The following is a 20,853-nucleotide window of genomic DNA, read 5'->3' as shown; positions in this document are numbered from 1 at the left end:
GGCCATGCAAAGACACAGGAAAGGCAGCCATCTACAAGCTAAAGCGAGAGGCCCTAGAAGGAACCAAACCCATCCACATTTTGATTTCTAGCCTCCAGAACTGTGAGAAAACAAATTTCTAATTATTCGGGCCAGCACAGTCTGTGCTGCTGTGTTATGGCAGCCCTAGCACACTAATACACCGTGGGGGTAAAAATTTAAGTGAGCAATAAGACCTTTAGAAAACAAAAATATACTCTATTTATTCTAATTGAAATTAGGGTCATGTAGGATGGTAAAATTCAAACAAAAGAGCATTTCTTCAGTATTTCCAGCGATGGCTTCTGCAACACATCTGTATTCTCCCTAAAATGAGGAATAAGAAATACAAGTAAATAAAATGTTAGATGCCTCTATTTTGTAAGACTTTTATAAGAATTTTGTCTTAGTAGGAGGAAGTGATTTAAATTAAATTGGTTATCATTATCTCAGTTTCCTAGTGAGATGAAATTTTGTATGCCTTTTGAATTCAATGAGCATAAACCTATTTATTTCCCAATTATAAGGGGATATTTTTTAACAGTTTTTTGGAAACTAGTCTGAGATTTTCTTTTTTTTTTAATTTTAATTTTTTCTAAATGTTTTGGGGGTTTTTTTGAAACAAAGAGAGACAGATCATGAGCAGGGAAGGAGCAGAGAGAGGGAGACACAGAATCGGAAACAGGCTCCAGGCTCCAAGCTGTCAGCACAGAGCCCGACGCGAGGCTCAAACTCACAAATTATGAGATCATGACCTGAGCCGAAGTCAGATGCTTAACAGACTGAGCCACTCAGGTGCCCCTAGTCTGTAAGATTTTTCAATCATTCAATATCTTTTTTAAAAAAAAATAGGTAGGAAATACGCATTTAAATGACTATTTTAAAAGGTCAACCAAGGGGTGCCTGGGTGGCTCAGTCTGTTAAGCTTCCGAGCCTCGCATCAGGCTCTGGGCTGACAGTGCGGCGCCTGCTTTGCATTTTCTCTCTCTCTCTCTCTCTCTCTCTCTCTGCCCCTCCCCTTCTCACAGTTCTTTCTTTCTCTCAAAAAATAAACTTTAAATATTTAAGTCACCCAAAGTGAAACATATACAAAATTTCACTGCCAGGCATCTAACGCAAATATCTAAAATTACATCATTACTATTCATGGAGGCAGTTACTGAGTTATACACAGCGGTTGTACAGTGCTTTTACCCAAAGATATTAAGCATATCAGTTATGAGCATTTGTATTACTTTTAGCCATGGATGTTAGAGGGAAAAAATGAAGTGAAAAAGAGCTTTCTTTTGGGTTTCTATATTTCCATATTCTACAGAAAGAAGAAATAGCAAACCCTCCCAAACTAAATAAAAGCAAAAAACAAAATCTTAAGCACCTTAATGTTGAATAGTTATTTTTGAAGTTGTGAATGGCTTGTGTCAAATTCTTAACACATCTGTTACTGCAAAAGATTAAGAAAGTACAAAAAATGACTCTTGAACAATACCTTAGAAAATCGTATTCCCCGAAAGGAGAAGCTGACTGCTGTGTTCACAGTCTCTACAAACAAAATACAAAATATGAAAAATTACATTGGTCATCATTAGGTGATTTTTTTTAATGTAGTATGGAGTGCACCTTTTATGCTGCTACTATCAGAAGTAGTCCCAAGCAAATTGTAGAGAAGTAATGAGCTTTCTACCCCAGTTATGAGTCTCTTATGGCTTCCTGACCACCCCAAGCATCTCTCAGTATCAGCCTATATTTCATCCCTTGGGGGATACAAAACTTTAAAGCCTACTTGTCTCAATAGTGAATGAATGAATGAATAAGCTAGTGCTAATATGCTTCATCCCAAATTACATATATGCATATTTAATACTGCTGCTCCTTCAACAGGGTAAAATAGATTTTTATAAAGGTGGAGAAGAAAGTTGGGAGGCAACCAGGATACCAAATCTCCTTCTAATCCCACCACTGAGAGGCCTAAACAGTCACTGTTGAAATGCACAGCCATGGACCTGGCCCCAAAGAAGTTGTGGACACAGAGTCAGAAGTGCAGGAAAAAACATACTCCACTCTCCTACTCAGAAACACCAAAGGATTGAATTTACAGGTTAAGGATAGGAAAGTAGGAATGTTTTGAATCTCTAACAAAAGCAGTAGTGGCCAAAAATATCTTTTAAAGTAATATAAATAGTCAAATACAAACTATAATCGTTCTTGTTCTCCCAACGAGTTAAAAATAATCCTTAATAGCAAATGAATAGATTATGCCTGCATGCATACTTCTATATTCATAAAAAATCATCTATTTGCTTCTGAGTGGGAGAAATAATCCCACTGCCCCAATCAAAGAAGGGACACGGAGACCTAGAGCACAGTGAAGCGAGGCTTTAATCAATGTTCCTGCAAGAGCAGGTGTCTGATGGACAGGCACACTGCGGGCAGTCACAGCTGACAGTTTATCTCCCAGCATGCAAGTCCCTCCCCTGGTTCCTCATTGGCTGAGTACTACAGGTTACAGCCTTACCTGGAAGTTGCCTATGCCCCTATATGGCCAAAAAGTAGTCTGACTGGAACAAATGTATATTCCTTGAGGTGATGCAGAGACTTCAGTTCATTGGCACATGCTCATTGCAAAGCCCATGAAAAATAAGCCCAGGAAATGAAGAGGGGAAGAAGAACCAGGAAGTGAAGTGTCTAAGGGTTTAGGACTCCATTGTGTGGTGGGGAAGAGTTTGTACATATTTCCAATAGCTTGTAAACCTACTGTTAACTAGACAGCATAGCTTTTATTTGGTATTTCTGAAAATGAATCATCTCACTTCTTATTAAGGGCTGTTAGCACACTGAGATGTTAGTTCTTGAGCTTAGTAAAGTGATTGTATCTTCATGATATTCTGGTTTTTCATTCAAGGTCAATCCAATTCAAATGTAATAGTTCAACAGGTATCTATGGAAGCTACTATATAGCAGGGACTGAGGAGACAGGCCTAGTATATGCTGTCCCTTCCCTCAAAGGGTTAAAGTCTACTGGGGAAATAGGCAAGCAGAGAAGGCATTCCAAATACAATGCAGTGAAAAGATCCAGTAAGGATTAAGGATTGAGCATTTTTGGTAAGAGTCATAGTTCTGGATCTGAATCCTAGCTCATCTACTTGCCTTGGGCAAATCACTTCACTTCTTCGTGCTTCAGTAAAATGGCAATGGATAATAACACCTACCTCATAGGAAGATCATGAAGGCTATATGAATAAATACATGTTAGTGCTCAGAAAAATGCCTGGAATGTAGCACTATTAAATGTTACTAACATTGGGGCGCCTGGGTGGCTCAGTCCGTTAAGCGTCTGGCTTCACTCAGGTCATGATCTTATGGTTCAAGACCCATGTCGGGCTCTGTGCTAACAGCTAGCTCAGAGCCTGGAGCCTGCTTCAGATTCTGTCTCCCTCTCTCTCTTCCCCTCCCCGCTCATGCTCTGTCTCTTTTCTGTCTCAAAAATAAATAAAACATTAAAAAAAATTTTTTAATGTTACTAACATTAAAATCTAAGTTATTATATCATTAAATGTTATTCCTTCTCCTTTCTAGACCCTCTTTCCATAGCATCTTTGAATAACAATGTCATTAATATTATCATTGATATGATAATTACTATTATTCAAAGATGCCAGTGGGAAGGGAATCTAGAAAAGAAAGGAAGTGGGTTGAATTGTCATAAAGGATGGGAAGGAAGGAGACGGATTTTCCAGGTGGCAGGAAAAAAAGGAGCAAAGGCAGGAAAGTGAAAATCAGTATGACTAATGCATACACCTGAAAGAGGCTCAGTGTTATTAAAGCAAAGAAGAAGCAGGCGTTCTAAGAACTACATCTTATGCTAAGAAGTAAGCATAAATGGGCTCAGGTCCCACATTTAAGAGAATAGAGGCAATAAAAGAACCTCCAAGAGTGTGAAAGGATCAGATTTTATTTAGAAAGGTGGGTCACATGACCATTATCACAGATGGATTTAAGGGTGGCACTAAGAGTCAGGGAGACCAGTTAGAGGTCAGGAGGAGGTGACAGTGGTGAAGAGAAGAGGAGGTAAATGTCCCCCGTGACCACCAGCTCAGGCGCTCTCCCCCATTTTGGTCTATCTCATTAGCCTGCTGCTCTCTTTGAGAGCACTTACCATAAACTGAATCTTACTTTGTTTTTGTCTTATTTCATGACTTAGCAATGATCTTGTTTACTAGTTCATAAGCTCCATGAGGACAGGGCTTTGCTTTGGTCACTTCTGAATCTCCAACTGCTCGTACCTGGTCCCTGAGTACCTGGCTTCAGGGTCAGCTATATACTTTACACCACCAGTGCAAAATGAAAATGGGGGCCCCCTTATTCAAAAGGCACAGATAGCCTATGAAAAGTACTGAAATATAAAGCTTTTTCTTTTCCTCTACAGTCTCTCTGTAGACTAGCCATGATAGTTTTTTATTTGCTATTAATCTCATTTGAAGTAAAACAAAATTTTAAATTACCATTCATCTTTATATTGCACAATGACAGCTTTATTTATTTCTTAAGTTAATTTATTTATTTTGAGAGAGAAAGAGGGTGTGAGTGGATGAGGGACAGAGAGAAAGGGAGAGAGAGAGAATCCCAAGCAGGCTCAGGAGATTGACAACTACGGAGCCGGATGTGGGGCTTGAACTCATGAACCGTGATATCATGACCTGAGCCAAAATCAAGAGTCTGACACTCAACAGAGCCACTCAGGTGCCCCACACAATGACAGTTTTAAATACAAATATCAGAGCTTTTAACTCTGAGGCAGCATCACTGGAATTATACAGTTTGTATTTGGTGGCTCATCCCCCAAAGGTACCTCAAGCAGACCAGAGAAAACTAGTACCAGCCTGACTCCAGACATTTGAAAGAAGAGAAGGTACCTCCATCCCCACCCCCAGGCATGGAAAGATCCAAGGGAATGTTCCCTTGGCTCCAGTGAAAGGTGAGTATAGAAGCTCAAGGAGACCCGGGGGCTGCTCCATGAGTGGGGCACTTATGCAAAGCGTGGCCCTAACAGGCTGCCTGACAAGGTCCCCCCTCCCATGTGCTGCCAGGTGCTTCATGCCTCACTTTGGGGCAGAGAAGATAAATTAGGCCTCTTTCCTTCCCAAAGGCCCACTGTCCCATGAGTGACCCTCAAGGGTTTTGCAACTTCCATGTAATAACCTCCATGAGCTACCTGTTCTATTCTCAAATGTGTTATGTATTTTCAAATATGTTTTTAAAAGAAACAAAGGTGTGTGTGTGTGTGTGTGTGTGTGTGTGTGTGTGTGTGTGTAAGATGTGGTAATACTGTGGATAATTTTTATTTTATTTTTGCTTGCCATATTTTCTAAATATTATACCCTAAAAATACATGACTTTTGTAACAAATACCAAAAGGAAAACTATTTTTAAAGTAGTTTCGTATGGTACTTACTAATTTGATTCCCAAATTTCCAAAGGTCTCTTGATAGCATCAGTGCTTCTTAAATCAGAATGTCCTGAGCTCTGAGCCCATATACTCAGCTACCAGATGGACGTGTTTATTTGAATGTTCCAAAATTACCTTGAGCTCAATATGCCTAATCCAGAACTCACTGCTTTCTCTTTACAAATCTGCCCCTTCTGCACACATCATTTCATACAATGCCACTTCCACTAATCCCACTTGGACTTCCACCACCCCTTCGATTTTACCTAAACTCCGCCCGCCACATCAAGTCAATCAGAATGTCTTGCCAGTTCTGTCTCCAAATAGGCCCTCTTTCTTCACCCCACTTCTGTTCCCAGGCCACCATCTTTGTTCAGGCCTGTGGTCTCTCATACAGTCTCCTGGCTGCACTTCCTTCCACCCCAGCTTCCTACCTCAGCCAACCCCCACCTCCTTCCATATGGACACTGGTTATCTGCAAAACTGAAAATCTCAGTGGGTCATCCCTACCCACTGATGACAAGATGCAAGCCAATATTTTGTGCATGACTTACGTGCTCGCTCCTGCCCCCTTTCCTAGGCTCATCTCCAGCAATCCCCACAGCCCATTCTGCTCCAGCTACAAAAAACTATTCTCCAAATAAACCATATTCCTTCATGGCTAGATGGGTTTGCATATGCTGTTTCTTCTCTAAGGAATGTCCTTCCTCTTCCTCTCTGATGTTCTCAGATTCAAGACTTTATTAAAATATTCTCTGAAACCTCATCCGAGTTCCGTCATAGTCAATTAAGAACTATCTAGTTAAACTAGGAGCATATAATTCTATCAGCATTTAAGACATTTTAATTTTTGTTCCCATGACTGTGTTTCCCAGAAAGAAAGACCTTCTGAGGAAGGACCCTATCATTCAACCTTGGATTCCAGAGCCCAAATCATGACTTGCTCAAATTAGGTTCAACAGATGTTTGTGGAAGGAAATGCAGGAGGGAGGGAAAAACCAGCAGACTGGGTTGAGTCTGACACATTTTAGATCTCAAGAAAGTGAAACTTTGAAATTCAGATAAAATGTCAACATAATCTATCAGAGATTAGGTGGGATTGTGAAACAGTTGCTTAAAAAAAAAAAGTAATCTGCCAAAAGGGTTTTGTTTTGTTTTGTTTTCCAAAGAGAAAGCATGGTACAGAGGAAGAGTGGGACTTAAGAGTTATGAGGCTACTCTGTTACTAGCTCTCCAGATGGCCAAGGTCACATTACTGAACCACTGCGGGCATCAGTTCCCTCACTTGTAAAAATGCCAGGACTGTAAAATCAGAAACAAAAGGACTCCTAACACCCATATGAATATTTATTACCTAACAACTATAATTCTTGAATTCTTACTCTAAGTCCTGCACTAACCTTTTTTATATACATTTTCTAATTATATCCTTAAAATCATGTACAATAGTTTTCACTGTTCCCATTTTATAGATGAGGAAAAGGAGGCTGATAGAGCCTAAATAAAACACACGAGGTCAATTTCTGGTAGATGGAAAAGCTGGAACAGAGGCTCAGGTCTTTCCAACTTTGAGCCGAGACATACAAGCAATGCCAACTCCATTATTTGCATATGGCTTGGGGGTGGCAGAGGAGTCAGAGCTGTGGAGAGATGTCGACTGGAAGCCATATCTTGAAGTTTCACTTGCATAGCAAAAATACTGATGTACATAGAAACAATTTTCTTAGTGAATGCTAGGATACGTGTAATCAAACTGATGTCCATGTCAGAGCCGGTATAAACCTGTTATGAATTTTTATGCTACTCCCATTCATTACCAGCCCTTATTTTCCATTTTTTTGGTCCCATTTACATCTAATTTATGCTATGTTGCTAAATTTAATATATTCATGTAAACTACCTAAAATCTTTTTTTAAACAAGGGAGGGCACATGTTAATGGTAACTAATTGTATAGGAAAATATGCAAATGGAATAGTAATTTTTTAAATGTTTTATTTATTTTTGAGAGAGAGAGAGAGAGACAGTGTGAGCAGGGGAGGGTCGGAGAGAGGGAGGCACAGAATCCGAAGACAGGCTCCAGGCTCTGAGCTAGCTGTCAGCACAGAGTCCGATGTGGGGCTCAAACCCAGGAACTGTGAGATCATGACCTGAGCCGAAGTGGGACCCTTAACTGACTGAGTCACCCAGGCGCCCCAACGATAGTAATTTTTAAATGTTAATAAAACAATTTTTTAAACCCAACAGTTGTTTTAAAACTTTTTTTAAATGATAATGCCCACTAGTAACAAGAGCTGAGATTAAAATACATGCACATTGAAGTTGATATAATGCATAAATGGTACATCCTTTAAAAAAGTGATTTGGCCTGATGTAAACAAAACCACACATACAGTCAACCCACTTAAGCTTGGATAGTTCCCTGGCAGTTATATGTAACCCCCTGCAAACATATTCAAATCTAAAATATGGAAAAATTATATACAGAGATATAGTTATTACAGTGTTATTTATAATAGTAAAAATACCAGAAGGGAAGTAAATGTCCAATAGGAGAATGGTTAAATAAACCAAAGCATACCCACTAAGGGAGATGTTTCACTATTTAAGGTTTATACTTCAATTTTTGAACCACATGAATTTTCTAGTCAAAAAATTAAATACATTAACTTTTAAAATGAAAATTATTGGGGTGCCTAGATGGGTCAGTTGGTTAAGCATCTGACTCTTGATTTTGGCTCAAGTCATGATCCTGGTGTTGTGGGATGGAGCCCTGCATCAGGCTCTGTGCTGAGTGCTAAGCTGAGTGCTGTTTGAGTTTCTTTCTCTCTCTCCCTCTGCCCCATCCCTCTCTCAAATAAAATATGACTAAAAAATAAATAAATAAATAAAAAGAAAATTATTGGGACACCTGGCTGGCTCAGTCAGTAGAGCATGCAACTCTTGATCTCTGGATTATAAATTCAAGCCCCACATTGGGTATAGAGATTACTTAAAAATAAAATATTTAAATAAAAAAAGAAAAGGAAACTATTATAGTGTAGCATATATAAACAATGTACATACATTGAAAAATCAGAAGGAAATACTCCAAAATGTTTTTGGAAATACGATTCTGTGACTTTGTTTATTATTTATGCTTTCCAATTTCTGGTAATGTGACAGTATAATATTTATAAACATTTAAAATACTAGTTTAAAAATTATTAAGAAAAAATTACTTGATTTCCAGTAAGTGAACTTTAAGGCCTTCAACTTTGAAATATTCTGTTTCTGTGAATATTATCAGGGTAGGAAAAAAAGCAGGGGAAGACATTGAGGAAACCACTGTAAAAAAGATCAAGTGAGTTTCTTTTTTTTAATAAAATTTTTTAAAATCCTTTTTTTCTTTTCCTGCTGGTTCCACCAAGCTCATTCCCTTGGCTGTGCTTTATTGAGTTTCTATAAAAAATAGTAAGTGTGATGTTTCGAAAGAGGGATCGATAACCAAGGGTAAACATACAAATGTAACTGAACAAGGTAAAATTTCAGAATACTTTGAAACACACTCAAATAAGTGCCATCTTAATAATAATTCAGCAACTACAAAATGTTGTTTATGCTGCTAAAAGTTAAAACTGTGGATGAAAAAATGATTAGAAAAGAAACTTCACTTTTTAAGTATACTTAATATTCAGAACATTCTCACAAACTATTCTATTTTGAAACTAATATGAATCAAACGCTTACCTCCCTTCAGAGCTCTGCAAAAAGAATAAACATCATCAGATCCTCGGCAAATAACTTCTTTGCGCATTGGCAAATTCATGAGGTTTATGGATAAATAGAGATTGAAATATAATTTTCTAATATCTCTTCCTTAAAAAGAAAAATAAATCACATTAGTCCTTCAAATAGTAGATTATCTTATAAATAATAATTAACATGTGTTGTACACTTAGAATATGTCCTTTACTTTTTCTACATTACTTCATGTAATCATCACGACAACTTGCCACATGAGTATTGCTATCCTTGTGCTACAGATGAGAACACTAAAGCTCAGAGAGGGGAATTAACAGACTGTAATCCAAAGGAATATTCCACAGTGAAAATTATGTGCACTAGGCCTGAAAATAGAGGAACCTATGTTTTTGAGAAAACTATCAAGTGTGCATGTAAAACTTCCATTTCTAGTCCCAGTTCTGCTAGGAAGTTCAAGAAAAAGGAAAGGGAAAGGAAGGGAAATGAGGATGATCAACTCATGCCCACATTTTAGGAGGTTGGGGTTTTTTTTAGTGTTTATTTAGAAAGAGAGAGCAAGCATGAGTGGGAGAGCGGCAGAGAGAAAAGGAGAGAGAGAATCCCAAGCAGGCTCTATGCTGTCAGCACAAAGCCCCAGTGTGGGACTCAATCTCATGAGACATGAGATCATGACCTGAGCCAAAATCAAGAGTTGGAGGGGCGTCTGGGTGGCTCAGTCAGTTGAGTGTCTGACTCTTGACTTGGGCTCAGGTGATGATCTCATGGTTTCCTGAGTCTGAGCCCAGCATTGGGCTCTGCATTGACAGTGGAGAGCCTGCTTGGGATTTTCTATCTTTTTCTCTCTCTCTGCCCCTCCCCCACTCACACTCTTTGTCTCTCTCTCAAAACAAAGAGTTGAGCACTTAACCAACTGAGCCACCTAGGCACCCCTTAGGAGTTTTGATGAAAGATTTCTTGGAGAATAAAACTGAGCCTTTTGATTAAAAATTATATGTAAAAGTTATCTTGTTTTCTCATGGTTTCCCTATTAATATTTAACATGGAAAATTCCAGTAAACACTGCATTTTGCTCAACTCTTCTACATTATTCAGTTGGCCCAACTGGAAAATATGTACCATCTTTTTTATGATAAAAACAATTATTATGGGCTCCAGGCTGGCTCAATCAGTAGAATATGTGCCTCTTGATCTTGGGGGGATGAGTTCAAGCCCCACATTGGATGTAAAGAGTACCTTAAAAAATTTATTTAAACCACTACCTCATTGAAAATATTTTCCTAATAAAGTCACCATGACTCATTGTAGCCATAATCGAAAGAAAAATTTTCCATCTTTAACCTGAATTTGGTATATTTAACAGACATGCCAGCTCCTTCCTCAAAACTCCTTTCTTCAGCATTGGTGCTACCATTCTCTCCCAGTTGTCTTCCAACCTCTCTGACTCCTTCTCCTCACTGACTTCTCTTTCTTAGGGTTGTATCCTCATGTCTCAATTTTCACTTTGCACACTCCCCTTGGCTTTAAGTGCCACATAAGGTGATAATTCCCAAATCATCATCGTTAGTCTCAACTTTTCTCCTAAGCACCTGTCCCACATATGCATTCAATATCTGTCTTCAAATGTTGTTCATTATCTCACCCAACAGATCCAAAAATTGCCTTCACCACCATATAGGCACTAGAATCCCCAACCCGGGTAAATCTCAATAGCCTCTTTTTTCCCCATCACCAGTCTCTTAATGCCGGCACTCATTACTCTGAGCCTAAAGTACCACCAACTTCCTAATTTGTCTCCACTTCTCTATTTTTAGGGTAAAGTGTGGAAAAGAACATCATAGGGTCTGTTTCAAACAGTGGTTCCATGGTCTACTCCATGAACTGTGTCCTGCACAGGGATGTGTGTAGAAGTTGAAGAGATGTTTTCATAGGGAATTCCTTGAGACCTGGGTATATGGCAGTACTGCAGTGCCACCAGTGGTGACACAGGACAATGAAACTTTTTTTATTTCTGCATGGAACACGGCAGGATTCCAGTCTTCAGTCTTTCCAAGAAAGGAAGTGCTGCTTTGATATCTCAACAGTTTACATCTTGAGAAGCTTTTTGCCCTTGGACATCACTGTGGTCACGTTAGGTACATGAAAAATGATCAAAATGAGGAACCACTTGTATGGCTCAGTAGGCCAGGGACACCATTGTGGGTATCAGAGTGAGAGACCAGAAACATGTGGAAACAAAAAGACTCAGTTTTGTTGTTGTTGTTGTTGTTGTTGTTGAGCTCAGCTAAGACAACTCCAAGGACTTTCAGATGTAACTTTGAAGGAGGCTTAAAGTCCAGCTTTATTATTTTTTACCAATCAGTTATAGTATACAAATAATTCATTAGCAAAGCTATAGAATCTCAAAATAAGTAATTTCCATCCCCAACCTATTTTTGGTTCAAGTTCTTATAAATCTTATTGAATTTAATTAGCTATAGGCCCATAAAAATAAGGTTGATTTCTATGAATATGGCCCCAAACATTATACAGACATTCTAATGCATCCTAGGGAAACTCAGGTCATAATTGTAAAGCATTATAAAAAGTATGACTAAATAATCAATGAAATCAGGAGCTGATTCTTTGAAAAGGCTTAATAAAATTGATAAACCCGGGGTGCCTGGATGGCTCAATTGGCTGAATGTCCGACTTTGGCTCGGGTCATGATCTCACAGTTTGTGGGTTCGAGCCCCACATCAGGTTCTGTGCTGACAGCTCAGTGCCTGGAGCCTGTTTCAGATTCTGTGTCTCCCTCTCTCTCTCTCTGCCTTTCCCTTGTTCATACCCTGTCTCTCTCTGTCTCAAAACTAAATAAACATTAAAAAAAATGTTTTTGAAAATAATAAAATTGATAAGCCTTTAGCCAGAGATTTAAAAGAAGAAGAAGAAGAGGCACTTAAATAAATAAACTCAGAAATGAAACAGGAAAAATAACAACCAACACCATGGAAATACAAAGGATTATAAGAGAACATCATGAAAAATTATATGCCAACAAATAAGATAAACTAGAGGGATGGATAAATTCCTAGAAACATATAACCTTCCAAAGCTGAATCAGAGAGAAATAGAAAATTTGAACAGACCAATTATCAGCAATAAAACTGAGTCATTAATCAAAAACTCCTAACAAGAGTCTAGGACCAGATGGCTTCACAGGTAAATAGTATCAAACATTTAAAGAAAAGTTATTACCTATTCTTCTCAAACTATTTAAAAAAATAGAAGAGTAAGGAAAGCTTCCACTTCATTCTATGAGGCCAGTACTACTCCAATACCAAACCAGATAAAAACACTACCAAAAAAATAATAATAATAAGAGTGAGAACTACAGGCCGGTGTCTGATCAACACAGATGCAAAAATCCTTAACAAAATATTAGCAAACCAAATCCAGCAATATATTTAAAAAACTATTTACCATGATCAAGTGGGATTTATTCCAGGATGCAGCAGTGGTTCAATATTCATAAATCAATCAACATGATACATCACATTAACAGGAGAAAGGATAAAAACTGGAGGACAATTCCAGTCGATGCAAAAAAGCATTTGACAAAGTACAACATCTGAAAATTCAACAAAATGACAAAAACTCAACAAAACAGAATTAGAGGGAATATACCTCAACATAATAAAGGCTATATGTGAAAAATCCATGGCTAAGATCATATTCAATAGGGAAAAACTGAGAGCTTTTCCTCTGAGATCAGGAACACGACAAGAATGTTTACTCTTACTATTTTTATGAAACATACTATAGCCAATCAGACAACAGCAAAAAATAAACAAATAAAAGGCATCCAAACTAGCAAGGAAGAGGTAAAACTTTCACTATTTGCAGCTAACATGATACTATATAAAGAAAACTCTAACAATTCCACCAAAAAATTTCTTGAACTCATAAATGAGTTTAGTAAAGATGCAAGATACAAAATTAATATACAGAAATCCATTGCATTTGTATACACTGATAATAAAATAGCAAAAAGAGAAATTAAGAAAACAATCTCATTTACAATTATACCAAAAAGAATAAAATACCTAGGAATAAACTTAACCAAGGAGATGAAAGACCTATACTCTGAAAACTATAAAATATTGATGAAAGAAACTGAAGATGACACAAACAAATGGAAAAACATTCCAATGCCCATGGACTAGGAGAACAAATATTGTTAAAATGTCTATACTACCCAAAGCAATCTATAGACTTAATGTAATCCTTATCAAAATACTAACAGCATTTTATACAGAATTACAACAAATAATCCTAAAATTTGTATAGAACTACAAAAGATTACAAATAGCCAAAGTAATCTTAAAAAAGAAGAACGAAGCTAAATGTATCATAGTTCTAGATTGCAAGATATACCACAACAGTGTAGTAATTAAAAGAATATAGTAATGGCACAAAAATAGACGCATAGATCAATGGAACAAACTACAGAGCCCAAAAATAAACCCACAGTTTTATGGTCTATTAATCTATGACAAAGGAGGCAAGAATATACAATGGGAAAAAGACAGTCTCTTCAACAAGTTGTATTGGGAAACTGGACAGCCACATGCAAAAGAATGAAACTGAGCCATTTTCTTACACTACATACAAACTAAATTCAAAGTGGGTTAAATACTTAAATGTAAGACCTGAAACCATAAGATTCCTGGAAAACAATAAGCAGTAATGTATTTAACATCAGTCATAGAAACATTTTTCTAGATATGTCTACTTTGACAAGGAAAACAGAAGCAAAATGAAACTACTGAGAGTACATCAAAATAAAAAGCTTTTGCATGGCAAAGGAAACCATCAACAAAACAAAAAGACAATCTGCTGAATGGGAGAAGATGTTTGCAAATGATATATTCAATAAGGGATTAATATGCAAAATATATAAAGAATATATACACCAACCCCCCAAAATACAACTAATCCAATTTTTAAAATATGACTAATTCTTTTGTTGCTGAATTAACATAATGTTATATAAATGTTACATTTAGTGAACAATTAAGGCATTTGTGGTGGACACAGAGGCAAGGTACTCAACCCTCCCTTCCAAAGAACCTGCTGGGAGAAGGGTAGTTGGCAGACAGTCTTCAGCTGCTACACCTTCAGATCTATCTCAGAAGTCATCCAGAAGCCAAACCGGAAGCTCCTATCATGACCAAACATGCTCCTATAAGGACCAGACTCTACAAGGACACTATAGCCAAACTACCCCTATCTGTCACAGGATACCTGTGATGTGACAGGCAATCTTTCCTTTAAGGCTCCCCATTTACCTGGCTCAGAATATCTCAGGGAAGCATTTTGGTCTGATGACCCTCTTACCAAATACTCCTTCCTTTCCCCTCTCATTTCAAAGGTATCAGACCTGCATTTCAATCTGAATCCACTCCGTGCCTACTCTGGCTTCCTCTTCACTTTATTTTTCACATAATTTCCCCTAAGAAATCTCTACTATGTCTAATTCCTTTTTTTGTATCTGCTTTTCGGAGAACACCAAGTGACTCTGTATTGTATTATTAATTCAGCCTGGAAGGATTCATTCTGCTTCCTGTTTGTTAGGGCAAGAGGTTCAGTTGAAAACAAGGTCATTTGTTATGTAAATAATCACTTCTGACAAATGTGGGCAGAGGGGGTGGTAGATAAAGCACACCACTAAAGCAGTAAACAAAACCTGAGAAAAGAGGAAGAAATTATAGAACACCAGCCAGGTAAAAACTTAGATTATTCTTTCACCCTTGTCCAAGAAAGTGGAGTGAACAGAGTTGATTATTCTTTTCTCTGTGCTACCACGAAGCCTGAATTCTAATATTTCACTTACCATACCATATTATCTACAGATCTCTCTCTCTCTCCCACTGCACTGATTCTTGAGGTCAAGAGAATGTCTTACTTATCAATGAATTCACAATACCTATCATACTACTTAAAATATACTATGCATTTTGAGATATTTTTTAATGAGGAAACAAAGTTTCAAAATACAGGTGAAACAATTAGATTCAGGAAAAATAAAACAAGTTTATTGTCTATTATTTCTAGGTTCTCAGCAACCTTTTGTCTTGTAAACTGAGATCTAAAATCAGGGGGGAAATGTTTAAGTTTATTTATGTGAAAGCATTTTGTAAAGTGTAAGCTCCAAATATAGGTTAGGATGTAAATGATGGCAATGATGAAAACAATAATGATAATGATGATAATTAGAACTCAAGTTTCCTGGGATCCTAAGCTTACAGACAACAGAGCGGACTAGGAGGAAAGGAAGCAAGTTTTAGTTTTGTGTGTTTTCACAGACACTCAGATCCACCCTGATGCTATCACCATCACCCAACTTAGTTTTTATAAAGCTGAGGACAGATGAAATCATAGAGAGGAAAAACAAGACACAAAACAGAATAAAAAATATTGCCTTCTTTTATCTCATCATCATAGCTTTTTCTAGAAAGATCATCTTTATATATATGTATAAAAGTTGTGGCTTGCTCATATACAGATCTTTCACTAGTGGAAACCCAACTTTACTCATGAGCTGAATAGTTAATGGTTGACAAAGGATATATCTATTAGATTATTTGAAGTGTCACATTTTTTCCATTTTTACCTCCATGTAATTCCCTCCCCCATGAGTGTGAGCTAGTCTAGTGGCTTGCTTCTAACAAATAGTATACAGCAAATGTCATAGAGTGATATTTCCATGATTAGGCTACATAAGACTGTGACTATCTTGTTAGCTGACTGTCCCTCTTGCTGGCTTTGATGAAGCAAGAAGCCATACTGAAAAGGCCCAAATGGCAAGGAACTGAGTGTTGTCCAACAGCCAGACAAGAAGTGAACACTGTCAACAACCACGTGAGCCTAGAAGTGGATTCTTCTCTACTTGAGCATTTAGAAAAAACTCCAGTCCTGGCTGACACCTTAACTGAAACCTTGTGGGAGATCCTAAAGCAGACACAACTAAGCCATGCCCACACTACTGACACACAAACCTGCAAGATAATAGGTGTGTACTGTTCTAAAATTGTGGTAATTTGTTACATAGAGATAGAAAATAAATACATGTACATTTGGAACACAATCATTTATCATTAATACTTCTTGAACCCTTTTTATTGAAGTACAAAAACAAAACATTGGACTTACTTGGAACGAAGGAAAGATGCAAGTTTCCTTGGCTTCCCTTCATTGTTAGACAGGGTTTAATATCTATTGAGATAGGGACTTTCATGTTATCTAAATGGAAGAATAAAGATAATGTCAATAAATTATTATAAATCATTTCCAGTAAGTATTCTGAATATCATTCCCAAAAAGATGCCATTAAAATTGTGTAATGAGAAAAATTAAGGGTGGTTAAAAACATCTCCCTCCCTGGGGGAGTGACATCAGCAAGATGGTAGAGTAAGAAATCCAAGACCTTTCTTCCCCTCACAAACATACCAATTCAGCAACAACTCATGGACAAATTCCCTTTACGAGAAATCAGAAACTAATTGAAAGTTTCCTGTATCCCAGGAGAACCAGGAGAATGTGAAATCAGATGCACTGAAGTCAGTAGAGGACGTCCTTTTACCAGAAACCCTGCACTTGGCACAGCACCATCAGGAAAAGGTCCCCTGGCCTCCAGCTTCACTCAGGAGGCAAGTGGTTGCTTCCTGTATCCAAGTTTTCCAAGGGGGAGACCCAAAGGACTGACAAATTAGAAAGTCTGAACAGACCTATAACTAATATGGAGATTGAAAAGTAATTAAAAATTTTCCAACAAAGAAAAGCCTGAGACCAGATGGTTTCACAGGGAAATGCTAACATTTTTTTAAGTTTATTTAGATATTTTGTGAGAGTGCGAGCAAGTAGGGGAAGTGCAGAGAGAAGAAGAAAGAATCCCAAGCAGTCTCTACACTGGCAACACAGAGCCCCTTACAGGGCTCAAACTCACAAACAGTGAGATCATGACCTGAGCTGAAACCAAGAGTTGGATGCTTAACTGACAGAGCCACCCAGGCGCCCCCCTAACAAACATGAAAATAAGAATTAATACGAATCCTCAAACTCTTCCCAAAATTGAAAGGGACTATTTCCAAACTTATTTTATGAGCCCAACATTACCTGATATTAAACCAGACAAAGACACTACAAGAAAATTACAGACCAATATCTATAATGAATATAGATGCAAAAATTCTCAGCAAATTACTAGCAAGCTAAATTCAACAACTAATTAAAAGGATCATACACCATGACCAAGTGGGATTCAATCTCTTGGATGCAAGGATGTTTCAACACACAAAAATCAGTTAATGCAATATACCACATTAATAGAATGAAGGATAAAAATCACATGATTATCTTAATAGAGGCAGAAAATGCATTTGACAAAATTCAACACCCTTTTGTGATAAAAACTCTCAACAAACTAGGATTAGAGGAAATGGCTTCAGCATAATAAAGGCCATACATGAAAAACCCATAGTTAACACTACACTCAGAGGTGAAAAACTGAAAGCTATTCTTCTAAAATCTGGAACAAAGCAAGGATACCCACTCTTAACACAGCACCATAGACCTGGTCAGATCAATTAGACAAGAAAAATAAATAAAAGGCGTCCAAATCAGAAAGGAAGAAGTATCTTCTTGCATACAGATATGATTCCCTTTTTTTTTAATGATTTTATTTTTAAGTAATCTCTACACCCAACATGGGGCTCAAACCTACAACCCCAAAGTCAAGACTGACATGTTCCACTGACTGAGCCAGCCAGGTGCCCCAAGACATGATTTCATATGTAGAAAATCTTAGACTCCACTGAAAACTGTTATAACTAATCAACAAATTCAGGAAAATTACAGGATTCAAACTCAATGTACAAAAATCAGTTGTATTTCTATATACTAACAATGAGCTACCTGAACAAAAATTAAGAAAACAATCCCATTTACAATAGCACAAAAAAAGGAATAAATACTTTGGATTAAACAAAGGAGGGTAAAGACTTGTATACTGAAAACAATAAAACATTGATGAAAGAAATTAAACAAGCACAAATAAATGGAAAGACATCCTGTGTTCACTGATTGGAAGAATTTATATTCTTTCTTTTTTAAAAAAAGATTTTATTTCTAAGGAATCTCTACATCCAATGTAAGGCTTAAACTTACAACCCCAAGATCAAGAGTCATAATGTCTACCAACTGAGCCAGCCAGGCACCCTAGAAGAATTAATATTCTTAAAATGTCCATATTACCCAAAGAAATCTGTAGATTCAATGTATTCCCTATCAAAATCTCAATGGCATAAAAAAAATTTTTTTAATGGTTATTTTCAAGAGAGAGAGACAGGTGTGTGGGGGTGGGTAGGCTGAGAGAAACAGAGACACAGAATCTGAAGCAGGTTCCAGGCTCTGAGCTGTCCATGTAAAGCCTGATGTGGGCCTTGAACTCATGAAGCACAAGATCATGACCAGAGTTGAAGTCAGACGCTTAACCAACTGAGCCACCCAGGTGGCCCTCAATGGCATTTTTTAACAGGAAAAAAAAAAAATATATATATATATAATTCATATTGAACTACAAAACCCATAGATAGACAAATTAACTGTGAGGAAGAGGAACAAATCTGGAGGCATCAGCTTTCCTGATTTCAAACTATATTACAAAAGCTACAGTAATAAAAACAGTATGGTACTGGCATAAAGGTAGACATAGAGACCAATGGAACTAAACAGAGTGCCCCAAAAATAAATTCATGCATATATTGTCAACTGATCTTTGACAGGGTGCCAAAAATGCACAATAGGGAAGAGATGGTCCTTTGAAGAAATGGTGCTGGGACAGCTGAATTTCTACATGCAGAAGAATGAAACTGGATGTCTCAGTGGGTTAAGTGTCCAACTTCAGCTCAGATCATGATCTTGCAGTTCATGAGTTCAAGTCCCACATCAGGCTCTGTGCTGAGAGCTCAGTGTCCATTTCTCAAAAAATAAACGTAAAAACTTTTCAATAAAAAAATGAAATTGGACCCTTATCAGCACAAAATGGACTAAAGACTTAAAGATTCAAAACTATAAAAATCCTAGAAGAAAACAGAGGGAAAGTTTCAAGACAGTGGTATTGATAATGATTTTATAAATATGACACCAAAAGTACTAGCAGCAAAAACATAAATAAATAAATAAATAAATAAATAAATAAATAATAAATAAAAACATCAAACAAAAAAGCTTCCGAATAGCACTCAACAAAGTGAAAAGGAAACCTATGGAATGGGGGAATATATTTGCAAACCACAGAGCTGATATGGGATTAATGTCCCAAATACATAAAGAATTATAATAATTGAATTATTAAAAAATTAATAACCTGATTTAAAAACGGGCTAAAGACTTGAGTAGGTATTTCTCTAAAGAAGACATGCAATTGGCCAACAGGTGTATAAAAAAATGTTCAATATCACAAAGTATCAGGGTAATGCAAACCAAAATCACAATGAGATATCACCTCACACTTGTAAGGAGAGCTACTATCAAAAAAAACAAAAGGCAAGGGTTGGCAAGGATATAGAGAAACTGAAATACTTGCACACCATTGGAGGGAATGCAAAATGATGTAAAATGAATGCAATATTAAAAATACAACTACCATATGATCCAGCAATCCCATTTCTAGATGATTCTATCTGAAAGAACTTCAAACAGGATCTCAAAGGGATATCTGCACTCCGGTGTCCACTGCAGCACTATTCACAATAGCCAAGATGTGGAAGCAACCAAAAGGTCTACAGATAGATGAATGGATAAAAAAAAAAATGTGGTCTATACATACAATGGAATACTACTCAGCCTTAAGAAAAAGAAGGAAATTTTGCAACGTGCTACAACACGAATGAATCCTGGGAACACAATGCCGAGGGAAGTAAGCTAGTCATATAAGGACAAATACTGCATGGTTCCACTTACATGAGATATCTACAATAGTCAAATTCAGAGAATCAAAGAGTGGAAGAGTAGTTCCTAGGGGCTGAGGGGAGAAGGAGATGGGAAGTTATTACCCAACAGGCATAAAGTTAGAGTCATAAAGAGCTCTGCCGTTATTATGACACGGTGCCTATAGTCAACAGTAATGTACTGTACACGTAAAATATTTAGGAGGGTAGATCTCATGCAAAATGTTCCTACCACAGTAAAACAGATCTAAAAATATTATACAAATACAGAAAATAGGGGTGCCTGGGTGGCTCAGTCGGTTAAGCATCTGGATTCAGCCCAGGTCATGAGCTCACAGTTCCTGGGTTCGAGGCCCGTGTCAGGCTCTGTGCTGACAGCTAGCTCAGAGCCTGGAGCCTGCTTCAGATTCTGTATCTCCCTCTCTCTGACCCTCCCTGCTCATGCTGTCTCTCTCTGCCTCTCAAAAATAAATAAAAACCATAAAATAATTTTTCTCTAAAAAAAAATACAGAAAATAAATCTCCCCACAATGTAAATGGATTAGTGTTTTAATGCCCTAATATGGTTATGATGGAGGGCAAAGATGCTGAATTATTTTAAACTGTGTGGAGGAAAAAAAACCTTCCCAAACATATTTTCATAAAATTATTTGTTCTATTT

At 37.3% G+C, this 20,853-nt stretch overlaps 1 protein-coding gene across 1 annotated transcript in view; it reads right to left on the bottom strand.

Annotated features, from left to right (window-relative positions):
- Positions 1-216: 216 nt before the first annotated feature.
- LY96 (lymphocyte antigen 96) overlaps positions 217-20,853 on the bottom strand; it is a 29,320-nt gene continuing 8,683 nt past the window's right edge. The window contains exons 2-5 of the mRNA XM_029923830.1: positions 16,396-16,485; positions 9,190-9,318; positions 1,505-1,557; positions 217-345 (exon numbers count right to left, since the gene is read on the bottom strand). Coding sequence (XP_029779690.1) covers positions 247-345; positions 1,505-1,557; positions 9,190-9,318; positions 16,396-16,485 — 371 coding nt within the window. The 3' untranslated portion in view covers positions 217-246. The remainder of the gene's footprint in view (positions 346-1,504; positions 1,558-9,189; positions 9,319-16,395; positions 16,486-20,853) is intronic.

This window comes from Suricata suricatta, chromosome 15, assembly GCF_006229205.1.
Source record: "Suricata suricatta isolate VVHF042 chromosome 15, meerkat_22Aug2017_6uvM2_HiC, whole genome shotgun sequence".
Lineage (NCBI taxonomy): Eukaryota > Metazoa > Chordata > Mammalia > Carnivora > Herpestidae > Suricata > Suricata suricatta.
This window is presented reverse-complemented; position numbering and strand designations above follow the sequence as displayed.